The following is a 13576-nucleotide window of genomic DNA, read 5'->3' on the forward strand; positions in this document are numbered from 1 at the left end:
GCCATATTTGGCAATATAAATTTAAATTTACTAGAATACTAAAACTGTAAGGCTTACAAAAAAGGTAGATGGCAAAAATAAATACTACAGGTAAATGTAAATCAGTATTTTCTTCATTTACCCATTCCCCCCCACCCCCATTTTTTTAAATTAGAAAAACTAGTATGTTGAGAATGTTGGAAGTTGTTCTTAACAATAAATAATACAAAACAAATATTAAAAGTTTTATGTTCCTGGCCACATTAGGAATTTTATTTATAGTTTTTGTTAGTTTGGAAATTTTGCCATTATGATATGTGTAGTATCATTTTAAACTCGGAGCTTGGATTTTGGAAAGAACTTAGTTCCCCTTCATTGTACCTTCTTTTTATACATAACATTTTGATTAAAGAATATGTTTTTAAAATGGAGTTGTCAGGAAATTTTTGTTTTATTTTAGCACTTGGTGGCCTCAGGTTGCAGTTATATTTGCTAATGACAAAGTACTTTCAAATTATAAAGGAGAAAGACTACACTCTTTTTTAAACTGTGCAAATATGCTTATTTCTCTCCAGGTAACTGTATACTTAGACCTAATGATAATATTTTTGTATTGTGCACATATTTGTGTGTGATTTAAGTTTATTTTTATTTTAAATCACTCTTAATTTGCATTTGGAAGGATAATGATATAAAATAAAAATAGCTAAGCTTCTATCTGATTTCTTCAAAGTCAGCTTTATGATTAACTTACTGGTGTTTGCTTTGGGAGTGAAAACTAGAAGAAAAAAATATTTCATATAAAAATTGTTTTAGATACTGCTCTACTATTGATTCTCTTTCAGAGAAATTCTGAACGATGGGTCAATAACAATAAACTCATTTAAGTTCCATGACTGCAGATATAACTATTGTTGTGTTCTCTGTGACATAGTGGTTTTTGTTCTTGCCACTCATTTTCAGAGGTCTGAGTTTCAGTCCTGTTGGAGATAGAAGTAGTTCTTAAAAGCCTCTTCAGTCAGGGTATAGTTGGCTGATTTTAGGCAGAGGGAGTGGGAGGAATGGGGATTTTTTTTTGTTTTCAGCCTTCACCGACTGGAAAATAAGCCAGTGAGTGCGCGCACACACACACACACACACCACTCTTCAAACATAATACATACAGAGCAATATCCACATCCATAAACATACAAACAATCGCTGTGGAGCAGTGGTTGTATGTGATTGTTGTTGCTTACTAGTTCACTATTACCGTTGATGAACTTGTTGATGGCCTTTGCCTTTAGGATGTTCCCAGTTGAAGATCAGTGTACAATTAAGACTAGAGCTGAAGGCTGTGAGAAGGATAATGATAAACACCTGCCTGACCTCAGTGATATAAACTAGAAAATTTTGTACATTGGAACATGAACAACCTGAAGATACAAAATGTATGGGTGATCTGATGGATGGCAATTGTTATAACAGGCATAGTGTTGTGTTGGAACCTTCTGCACAAACAGCCCAGGTAAATCCAACAAAGTTATAGAGTAATGACAGCTTGGAATGTGGTACTCAAGGAGGACAGAGCTACTCGTCGACTAGGAGGAATGTGCATAGAGGAGAGAGCTGTTCATCTCAGGCTCTGAAGAATCTTAAGACTATTGGTAAATCTTTATATTCTACCCAATAGTGAGGGCACATGGGGGTGACACCACATTAGAATCAAAGATGATACGCCTTTTGCATTTGCAGTGGGATTTGGAGCATAAGCAGAAGGTAATAGGTAGGATTTTGCAGGATATTGAATGAGTTTTACAGAAAGGTGAGCATAGTGAATTAGCTACCATCTCAAGGAGAGTGTCTGTCAAATATGGGACCTCATCACTTTGAGAAAATAGTGGACATGTTTTCAAATCACAACTAAAAGGCTGTGGAACTTCAACTGCATTGAATCATGAAGAGGACAGGTACAAGTCATTGAGTACATCTTCGTGCAATAACAATGACTATGTTTGACTGTATGGCAATGCTGTGATATTGGAAGGCAAGACTTGGGGTTAGTCGAGGGCAAAGATATTCGGAAAATTCTATTTTAGGGCTGTGGTTTGCCTTTAGTTTGTTGAAGGTGAGATGGATAAAGGACTGTGGTTGAGGGAAAGTGATTATGGATCTTGATACATCTAGGAACGTTAACTTGATTGAAAGTAACATAAAACTAAAAGACTTGGGAATTTCTGTGACCATAACTCAATATTAAAGCCAAGAATCATCATACTTGATGTGATAAAAGAAATACAGGAGAAAGACTTGATGAAGCAGTTATTATGAATGGAATTTATCAGGGTTTGAGATTGGAAAGGATGAGTTTTTAAAAGAGTGTGGAGTCTCCTTTTCTAGAGTCAGTAAGCCAGGCAAAAGTAGGAATTGGATGTTAGCTGTTAGTTACAGAGTGAGAGAATATTTTGAGCATTTGAACTGTGTTTTTATTGGTTATGGTGCTTATCGTTTTAGAAGATATTACCCGACCACAATGTGCTATCGGTGTCTAAGGTATGGATACACTGCTGGACGTTGCTATTCACAACAGAAAATTTATTTGCATTGTGCAAGAAGTGGACATTCCTATGTTGATTGCTCTTATAGGAATACGACACTAACTTGTGCAAATTGTTGTGCAACTCATTCTGTTTGGAGTGCTACTTGTCCATTTCGGAAAGCGCTACAGTTTGTTACGGGCAAGACAGATTGTGATAGTCTCTTCTGAAAACTGGATTAAGTTGTGTATGGATGTGATGGATTGGAACTTTGTTTTTTCTTTTCTTTTTCTTTTTCTTCTCTTATTTTGTTTTCTATCCTGTCTTACTTTATACTAGTACTTCTCTTCTTCTTTTTCATTTTACTCTGCATACATCACACTAATCTAGTGTTTTCTGATATGTGTGCTGGGTAGATGGACGCAAAGTCACCTGTGCTATCTCTTTTCTTTTCTCCTACTCTCTTCTTTACTTTATTTCTTTACTTTCCTAGCTTGTGTGCTTTTTATTCTCTTCAACATTCACACTACTGAACGGACAGAATTCATGGGATACCTGGTTCCTGGGCAATGCAACGTTGTCACCCTGCTTGCAAGTGGCCGAAACCACTGCTTGGCAGGTATATAAGTACGCTGCATTCAATAATTCAATGTCTGTATGGATAAACGTAATGTTTTAACTGATTGGCTAAAACATGAAGTTTTAGCCAACTGGAGAGCAAAAGTGGCACAATGAGGGACTTCAATGAGGGAGGTGCCAAAATTGTCTCCACCAAGACCATCTTGGCGATCATTAGCCACAATAGGTTATGGGAGCCACCAACCCACCAGAGTCCCACCATGACACAGGACTCTACGCCTCAAATGGGTGAAAGAACATCGGCACTGGACCTTGGATGGTTGGAGATGGATCTTCTGATCCGATGAATCCCATTTCCAGTTATTTCGAGTGGATGGGAGGGTGCATATCTGGCGGGAACCGCACGAAGCTATGCACCTGTCATGTCAACAAGGAACTGTTCAGCCATGTGGATGGTCAATAATGGTCTGGAGCATGTTCAACTGCCACACATTCGGACCTCTGGTATGTCTAGACATCCCTGCACAGTCCAGGTTACATGTCCATCCTTGCAGACCATCTGCATCCCTTCATAGTCATCATGCACCCACAGGGCAATGGACTCTTCCAGTACGACACTGTGCCTCCCCACAGAGCTGTAGTGACTGGAACACATTTTGAAAAGCATTCAGCAGATTTTACCACCATGGAATGGCCTCCCTGTTCATCAGACATGAACCCTGTGGAGCATCTTTGGGATGCTGTGATCCTCCATCCAGGAATGTAATGAAATTATAGACAATTATAGCAAGCATGGATGGAAATACCTGTGAAATGCTTTCGTGAACTAGTGGACTCAGTGGCTCACCGTGTGACTGCCCTTATCCCTGCAAAAGGTGAGCCTGTCCATTACTAGGTAGGTATCCGATAATTTCTGTCTGCTCGGTTATAGTATGTGTTTAAAGAGTTAAAACTTTGGCTGCTGGATAGTAGATCCCTGGCCTGGCTCCACATATTAGGGATGGTAACTAGTCTGTTCCAGCTTGCTGGAGTGGAGTACCCATGCTATCTCTTCAGTTTCTTCTCTTCTGTGTTCTCCTCCTCCCTGCTTTACTTTATTTATTTATTTTTTTTCTGTCCTAGCTTGAGCACTTTGTATTCTCTTCAACATTCACACTACTGAAGTGTATATGTATAGTATGTGGTTGAAGAGTTAAAACTTTGGGTGCTAGGTAGTAGATTCCTCATCGGGCTCACATGCCAGGGTCGTAACTAGTCTGTTCTAGCTTGCTGGAATGGACTAGGTAAAGTGACCAGTCATACAATGTGAACATAACTGAGCATTATACTACATGTACACCATTACAGTTGGACAGACAACTTGAGTAGTCAAGACCTGCTAATAGCGGGTCTCGACTACTCAAGTTGTCTGTCCAACCGTCTAATAAAGTTTCGAGACTTTAAGACATCCACATATTTTTTTACTCTATGTCATACACCATTACATTGATTGGCCTTTATCTGTACGGTATCTACACATAATAATGCAGAGTTTTCATAGTTTGGCTGGGGCTGCACACACACCAATAAATAAAATAAAATAAAAAAAAAGTTGATGCTTGCTGGTTCCCTCTTACTGTTGTTTCTTATTGGTTCCCTGTCACTGTTGATGCTTACTGGTGTTTTCAACATTTTTAAAGTTCATAATGCATTAATTGAGTGAAGAGGATGCATCAAGGATCCCCAAATGATAGAGACCACTTGTGGTGAAAAAGATATAAAAACTACAAGTTTCTGCTGTCTTCTCTCAGTGAAGCACTAAAACGTGCTGCTGCTAGCAAGTCGTTTTCCTTTTGATTTTTTTTGTTGAAGGTTTCAACAGTTGTGCTTCATATACTTCATCCACACAGCTGAAATTCCTAATACTTGTTGGTGAAAATGTTTTTTTAGAATTCTTTACAGAAAATTTAAGAAATATTTGTTAATTGTTGCACAATTAACAGAAAAATTCATGACATATGTACGTGTTGATTGATATATGCCACGAACAGTTATTTGATAGTAAGTTCGTTTTACTGCCACAAGTTTTCCTGCAACCAGTAATGCTCTCTGGCTTCATGACATTGATGCAACATCTGGAATAAAACTGTTTATGCATTTGCTTCACATTTCATGCAGCAAGTGCTCCTGTTAGTGACAAAGCTCTCCTCTAATCAGAGTGAAAGTTTAAGGGTACTGTTTTAAATTTGCATTTGCTCACTGTAAATGGATAGGTCTAAAGAGAGTTTTAATTCTCAAAAATTAATTAAAAATATATGTTTTTAATGTATTACATGGATTTCTTATAGTGTATTCAGAAAAGATATCAAAAATATAGGTGGCATCAAGAAATTAATAATTTTGAATTATTTTTTGTTGATTTTTCAAAATTTTGCACGCACAGACAAATTTCAAAATTTCATGAAACTAACTCAGGGTTAATGACCAGAAAAATAAATTCACTTTGTTTCTAAATTAATTTATTTTTCTGCTCAGTACATTTACAATTTTCTGAATGGCAGTATGTGAAAATTGTCCTATGTAACTGAAAATCAGCACTTAAATTACAAAAAAAACCTGCCATTATGATTATGATTATGATTAGGGTTAAGATTTTGATAAGAGGAATTCATTGTAGTGGAAAATAATGCTCATTTGGATATAGACATGTCTCATGTAAAACAGAGTGCATTGATGCAACTTATATGGGGCAATTTTTTGCATTTTTTATAATTTATTTCTATCAAAGATCATTTTGGAGTTGTGCATTTTTCAAAGTAAATTCAATTTTTTGACATTAGCATTAGTAAAGGCACATGATGCAAGAAATCAAGCTTATATAGCATCAGCCAAAAAAAAAAAAAAAACCCTTCTCATTTCACCCATCCACTCGCTCCAAGTGTTTGTCTAGTTCTGCCTTGATTCTATTTAAGCTATCAACCTCTATGAGATATGGAAGTTTGTTCCAGCAATCAACCACCCACTGGCTAAAGGCAAACTTCTGCACATCTATCCTACAACTGTCTTTCCTTAATTTGAATTTAGGCCCTCTCAGATGATTATTCTGAGCAAGAGGAAGAATCCCATCAGTATTGAGCATTCTCAAACTATTCAAGGCTTTATACACCTCATTCACAACAACTTGCAGGTGCCTAGTCTCCAGACGCTGTAATTTGCAAAACTTAAGCCATTCTTCGTAAGAGCAGCCCTTTGTTCTATTCACTAATTTTGTTGCCCTTCTCTGTACTCGTTCCAGCAGCTTTACATCCTTCTTAAAATGAGGCCTCCAGACCTGTATACAGTACTCGAGGTGTGGCCTGACCATTGCCTTATACAAGAGGATAATCACCTCATTTTCTCTGCTAGAAAAATCCCTGTATATCATTGACAAGACATCATGAGCTTCTCTTGCAGACCGTTTGCAATGCTCCAAAAACTTCATATCTGTCTGCACAATTACCCCCAGGTCCTTTTCATGCTCTACCACTGTCAGTGTAGTACCACACAATTGATACATTACTCTGGTGTTACTGCTTCCCATATGCAGTACTTTACATTTGTCAATATTAAACTTCAGTTGCCACCTCTCAGCCCATCTGCTCAACTTTTCTAGATCCTGTTGCAGCAGCGTACTGTCATTAGTGGATTAACAACCCTGCCGACCTTCGTATCATCTGCAAACTTGGACATTAAGCCTGATATACCATCATCAGTATCATTAATAAATACAGAAAACAACAATGGACTCAACACTGAATCCTGGGGGACTCCATTAATAACATTAGTCCATGAAGAGCAGTGTCCATTGATTACCACTCTCTGTCTTCTCCCACTCAACCATCCCTTTATCCATAGCAGCGATTTGCCTCCCTGTGCAGCAGTCTTCCATGTGCAACAGTATCAAAAACCTTTCTAAGATCCAAATATATTATATCAAAATTATTATTTGCATCCACTTCCCTTGTGTCCACATCATAATATCCAATCAAATTAGTCAGACAAGACTTCTCCTTAACAAACCCATGCTGTGTCCGAGCTATAACTGAAGTCTTATTTAGATGATCCTGAATTGCTTCTTTAACTACAGCCTCCATTAGTTTCCCTGGAACAGAAGTGGATCTAACAGGTCTGTAATTACTTGTGTTGCCCTTTAATCCTCCTTTGTGAATTGGGGGTTCACATTTGCACATCTCCAGTCCATGGGTACCTCCCCTGAGTTCAGTAATAATTCAGGGGTACCTCCCCTGAGTCCAGTAATCCTGTAATAATTATGGCTAAAGGTTTGCTTACTTTCTTTGCTGCCTCTTTTAATGTAACTGGATAAATCCCATCCATCCCGGTTGCCTTTCTTATGTTTATCCGCAACAATTTCTCCTCCACTTTCCTCTCAGTTATTAAAAGATCATCTAGCTCATTGCCAGAGTTTAATTCGCCTCTGGCATTATCCTCCCTGAATAACTACTCATGTGTGAATATAGATGCAAAATAGTCTTTTAGTTTGTTAGCTACCTGAGCAGGATCATCAACAGTTGAACCATCAATATCAGTGGACCAATCTGATTCATCCCCTTCCCACTAGAGTTTACATAAGTAAAGAACCTCTTTGCTATTTTTCTTTGCATGCTTTGCCAAAGATTTCTTGTAATGTGCCTTTGCCTGCCTATTTTCCTTTGTGACTCGGTTACAGACCAGCTTATATCTGTCATAGACTTCTGTGTCACCTGTTAATTTATATGTACAGGGGATCCTTGTTATCCAAAAATAATTGGTTCCAGAATATTCCACTTAAAACGGGGACCAGTTTTTGTAATGTTTATTATTTTAAATAAGATTAAATGCAACTAGGCATAATATTTTAAGAGTTTAAGATTCTATATCTATATAATATCAGTGTAGATACACCATAAACAACTTTTAAAGAAAACTATGATAGCAGTGTGAAAAGCATCATTTTATCTGTATCTCACATTGTGCTCATCCTTCACAATGAGTTGCCCATGTATTGCACTACCTTGAATAAGTAATGAAAGAGAAGACTATTGTTACTTATTCTCGGTGGACATCACCACCCAGACGGCACCGCTTCAAAGCTAGGTGTCTTTTCATCGGTGGGTGGGCAGGTACCCTGGTATTGCAAGTGAAGCATTACTTATTCGAGGTAGTGCAATGCACAGGCAACTCATTGTGAAGGATGAGTAGATATGATGTATCTACACCGATATTATATAGTAATGTTTATTATGCACTTGTACATAGTAAAAAATGGATGAAGGAATGCAAAAATGAGAAAATTATTTTATCAGACAGTTTTTACTATAATATGTTACACAATGTACCATTAAGTAAATTTATTGAAGTGATTTTTCAGTTATATGAATAACCCCAGAGGCTCACATCCGGTGGGTATGGGCTTGGCACACCCAGGGTCTTGAGCTGGATATCATCATTCTTCTCTTTCTTGGTGATTCTGAGTCCCTTCCCTTCTATTTCTGACTCTCATTCTCTCTCTCTCTCTCTCTGTCTCTCAGGGTAATTCAAAATTTTTTTTTTTTTTTTTTTTTTGGCTGGTGCAGCATAAGCCTCAGGCTTCTTTGAACTATATGGCTAATAATAATAAAGAATGAATCCAGAGTTGTTCATTTTTATTTTTTTATTTTTTCAGATAAAATTGTGTTGTAGCATTTAGTTATGTCTTTAACTTCGTACTTAACATTTCTTGCACGATCGTAAAAAAGATCATTCTCACAAAAAATATTCAAGTGCTTGGTCAATTTTCTCAAGGAAAAAAGCTTTAATTCTTATAATTTTAAAAATCCTCGTAATTGCGGGGACTCAGATAATGAATATTTGGATACCAGGAATCCTCCACATTCCATGCATTTTTCTTCTCTGCCACATGTCTCATTAGTTCATCTGACATCCATTTAGGCCTAAACCTTGAACAATATTTCTTAGTTGGTATGAAAAGCCTAGTTATACAAGTAGCTTCCAAGCTTAATTCTTTGAATGCGTCCTTTGAATTTGCTGTTGGTAACATCAGTTGGTCCTAGCGTATAGAATTTAAATACTGTCTCAGACCACTGTAGTTGCCTTTACTAAAGCAAAAACCCTTCCCTTTACCCCTGATGGTAGTTACTGCTTTGAGTAAATCCCACTTCAGCACACTGTGATCACTGCCACCTTGTGGTTCCTTTATCTGCAGATTCTTAATGCATGAAGAATCACTACTGATAATCAGATCAAGAGTATTACTCCCTCTAGTTGCTTTCCAAACATGCTGCTGTAGAAAACAATCATCCAATAAATCCACAAAAGTCTTGCTAGTGTGTGAGTTTATTATCTGCAAATAATAATGTTTGCATGTGCTTATAGTTGGCAGCAACGTTGGGGAGGGCGAAAACGTTCAACCCTGTTGGTCTACTTCCCACTTCTCTCCCTTTCAGTAATGAAACCTGTTTAGTTGTAGTATGAGTATGTGTATAGTGTATCTGCATATCTATTGCATACTCTATATATCTTCTGTGTTTGGTTTAGCATTGTATTGTTAAAATGTTTAAGAAGCAAAGGAAGTGTCTGAATCACTCAGACAATTTGGATGATTTCCAGTAAGTACATAGTGGGAAGAAAATGTATAGTATTACTAAATGTGCATATTCTTTGTACTTTAGTTGTAAAATTGGGGGACAGCACAAAACTTGGGCTCTACATATGTGCTGTATTACCTGCACTACATCCTCAGGTTTGTGGTGCAGGTAATACATGTGCTGTATTACCTGCACCACAAACCTGAGGATGTAGCTAACTGGGAAAATTAAAAGTATATCTTTTGCCTTTCCTACGTTGTTACAAGAACCATGCAACCACATTGGTAATTGCAAATTGCTATTTATTTGACTGTATTCTGTCTGTTTGACTGCTGTTTGCTATCTATTTAATGATTGCTAACATATTTGCCACCGCAGCAAAAGCCTGTGCCTTCCTTGCACTATATGGCAAATACTACTATATCACTTGCAATAAGGTGTGTTCCACATGATAAACACCTGTTAATACTAGATCCCCAAAATATGGAATAAAGGAAGCAGTGATGAATATAGTGAGGACTCTTGTGTTGCAGACTTTATTGGGATGGCCCGATTCTACTGAATTGGACTTACCAACCAGAAAATTAAAATGTGCTACACTTAATTAAGCAAGAAAAGCTGAATGACAGTTTGTGATTTAAGCTTAAAGACAATCACCAAGTTGTGGTCAGAGGTATCTAAAGGACCACTCACTTCGATCGTGTATTTGGAAGGGTTGTTTGTGAAAAAAATATCAAGCGTGTTGGCTGTATGATTAGGATTGTCCGGTATTCTCGTAGGTAAATGAACAATCTGTGCAAGGTCATTAGTAATTGCAAAAGTCTCAGCATCTCGACCAGTTGGGTTGGTGTGACTAGAAAATGGAAGCCAGCTGGAGTTATGAACGTTAAAATCACCAAGGAAAATTACCTCACTGTTAGGAAAGTTGGACTGGAGAAAGTCAAGTTGCAAAGAGAGGAAGTCAAAGAGCTCCAAGTTATTAGTGGAGTTGAGTGAATGGTAGAGACAACAGATGAATTTAACACAATGAGGTAGAGAGATTTTAAGCCAGAGAAGATCAAAGAGAGGAGATTCCAAATTGCCAAGTCTCTGACAGGGAATATCAGAACGGACATATGCACAAGTACCACCTTTGAGGCGAAAGGAATCATACAGTGAATAATTTGGGCATCTGAGATGAGCAGTAGTTGAATCAACCGATAACTGAGATTCTGTCAGAAAAAGTACATGGGGTTTGGCAGACTGCAAGTGGAAATGGACATTGTTGAGATTAGAATTGAGACCACGTATATTTGTGAAATGAATTAGGAAGTGCTTGGGAGGTTTAGATCTTTTTGCAGATAAGCTTGCTCTATTAGTTTGACAATTCATGGTGTATTCAATGTAAGAAAAAGTGGGTGGGATATGCTGTATGAAGTAATGAAATTTTTGGATATGGTGTACACATGGTAAGAATATGCCCAGATCCTTGACATAACATGGCCTTGACAATGCTCCCCGCACTACTCAGAGTCCCTCCAGTCACTATCTGGCAGAGTAGAGGTAGCAAGATTATACACTAGCTGATCTGGAAGCCTCCTAGAGAGTTACCAATAGGTTCGGTCCGGTGTACTAACTAGCAGCCCGCATGCGAACACTGTTTTAGAGCTGTATCCTTGAAATGTAAGGAATATTGGATCTAGCCACGATGTTCATCATAACCTCAAAAGTCATCAATCATACTACATGATGGAAGAGATAAAGTGTAAAGTGTGTTCGTGTCAAACGCCACCAGGGGTTTCCCCCATCTCCGCATGGTTTTCTTTGTGGGTGTAACAGATCACTGTTAAGGCCAGAGATTTAAAAGTGTATGGGATTTGGAAGTATTGTGTTGTGTATCGTTGTTCCTCTGGCCATTTAGCCGCTAGACCCCCTGCTAGGGCCCAACGTTGCCCACACTCAGCCCCGTGGAGGCAGACCAGGTACACCCAGCATAATTATTTACTCTGGCAGGCCCTGCCACCTAATTTCCTGAGATTTCAGTGGCTAGGGCCTAAATAAAATAAAATAAAATAAAATAAAAAATAATAAATAAATAAAAAAATAATAAATGAAATAAAAATAAAAATAATAACGCGATTTTAAGGGGTGGTTCGCTAATGAGGTTAAGTTTCGGAATTGATGCACGATTTGGCTGTTATAATTTGGAAGTTTATTTAAGTTTTTGTCTTGTGGGGCGTACACTGTGATGTATAGAGAGAGTGGGGAGAAAGACTGAAGACTGGAGGGGAAAGACAGAAGTATGAGGCCAATAGGGTAGACGACCCCAGATATCAGTGTGGCATGCCCATGCCGCACCAGGAGAAGTAAACGGGGGGACGGTGGGGAGGGGACGGTCCCGGCTCCTCCCTCGCCAGGATATGGAGAGAAAGTGGGCCAGACTAGGTGTCCAACCCAGATCGCCAAAAGGCGAGGCAACAGCGTAGCTGCGGTCACAGTCATGGTTTTTGGATGTTCAGTTCAGTGTCACTTCAGGTAGGTCACAGTCTTTGTTCAGTCTCACTTGTCTCGTGTTCATCTTATGGGATCAGGAAGAGGAGTGATGACTCTGGTCAGTTTGTAGTACTGCTTTGATGTCAATTCAGGTAGTCATATTCGTTGAGAGCATCAGTCCTGGCCATTTGCACCACGTCATGAATGGAGAGTTATCTTTGTTGGTAATTTCTTCTGATCGGTTGTAGTCATGCTGTATGTTCGTGCTGTAGTCTTGAATGTCTCCTCCTTGGTTAGTTTCAATGGAGTTCTTCTATTCAGATGTTTCCATATTGTTGCGGATAGCGATTTCTGTTCTCCTTCTGTTAAAGATGTCTTGGGCGTAGCGGCTGAACGCGGTGTACTTCCTCGTATTCCGAATCCAGGAGGTGATGCTCATTGTCTTTTGGTACAAACTTTATACTGGTGATGAGTACTGATCTTTGTCCTCATAGCATTCACATTTGTGCATGATATGTTGCCACGTCTCCATATTGCCACAGGTGCAAGTTGGGTCCTCGGTCAGTCCGAGTGAATTCAGTTTTGCGTTAAAGGGCCCATGGCCCGTCAGGAGGAAAGTGGTGTTCAGTCCTGGGTAGAACCATTTGGGGGCCTTTGGATAGGGCTTGTCTACGTAGGGTATAAATTTCCGTGTGACTTCACCCTTGGTCGTCTCTTGCCATCTCCTCTGCCAAGTTTCTTTCAGGTGTTCCATGATTTTCTGTTTTTCCGTTCGGTGGTTGTTTGTAGGGTCCAGTGTAAAAGTGTCAAACGTGGTCAGTGTTCCCTTTGACAGGTAGTACATCAACCCACATCTCGCCACCTCCAGGCCCAGAGGGAGAGTTCCTGCCAGGACCTGCAGCGCATAGGTACTCACCGTGTTACACACCCTGGTGATGGTGAGGAGTATTTTTCGCTGTATTGTTTCGAGGATTCTTTTATTTACTGCAGTTCTTGCTTTGGCGTACCATATTGGGGCTCCATAAGTAATTGCTGGGATGAAAATCGCTTTATAGTAGAGGGATAATGTTCTTTTGTTTAGTCCCCAGTCTCTGCGTGTTACTCTGACTACTAGTGCTGCATATTTTCTCAGCTTCTCCTTCAGATATAAGAGGTGTTGTTTAAAGGACAGGTTGGAATCTAGGATAATGCCTAGGTATTTCATCTGTTTTGCCAGTTTGATTGTGCTTCCCCTTACTTTTATCTGGGGCGGCCGTCTGATGTTGATTGATTGATTGATTTGGTAGTTGTTGGCGCATCAGCTTCTGTGGCCATATTGCACCTCCCAAGGTTTTTGTTTTTGCAGTACTTTGATCCAAGCCCGAGGCGGGAATCGAACCCGCGACCTTTGGGTTGCCGGGCAGGTACTGCCGTCTGATGTTGAGTGTT

The 13576-nt window shown here is 39.0% G+C and overlaps 1 protein-coding gene across 1 annotated transcript in view; it reads left to right on the top strand.

Moving 5' to 3' along the window:
• Positions 1-13576, top strand: part of LOC150086889 (dynein axonemal heavy chain 12-like) — a 143680-nt gene that overhangs the window by 109751 nt on the left and 20353 nt on the right. The window contains exon 8 of the mRNA XM_090372311.1: positions 440-554. Coding sequence (XP_090228437.1) covers positions 440-554 — 115 coding nt within the window. The remainder of the gene's footprint in view (positions 1-439; positions 555-13576) is intronic.

Source organism: Mastigoproctus giganteus, chromosome 4, assembly GCF_048544385.1.
Source record: "Mastigoproctus giganteus isolate SK-2022 chromosome 4, ASM4854438v1, whole genome shotgun sequence".
Taxonomy (NCBI): domain Eukaryota; kingdom Metazoa; phylum Arthropoda; class Arachnida; order Uropygi; family Thelyphonidae; genus Mastigoproctus; species Mastigoproctus giganteus.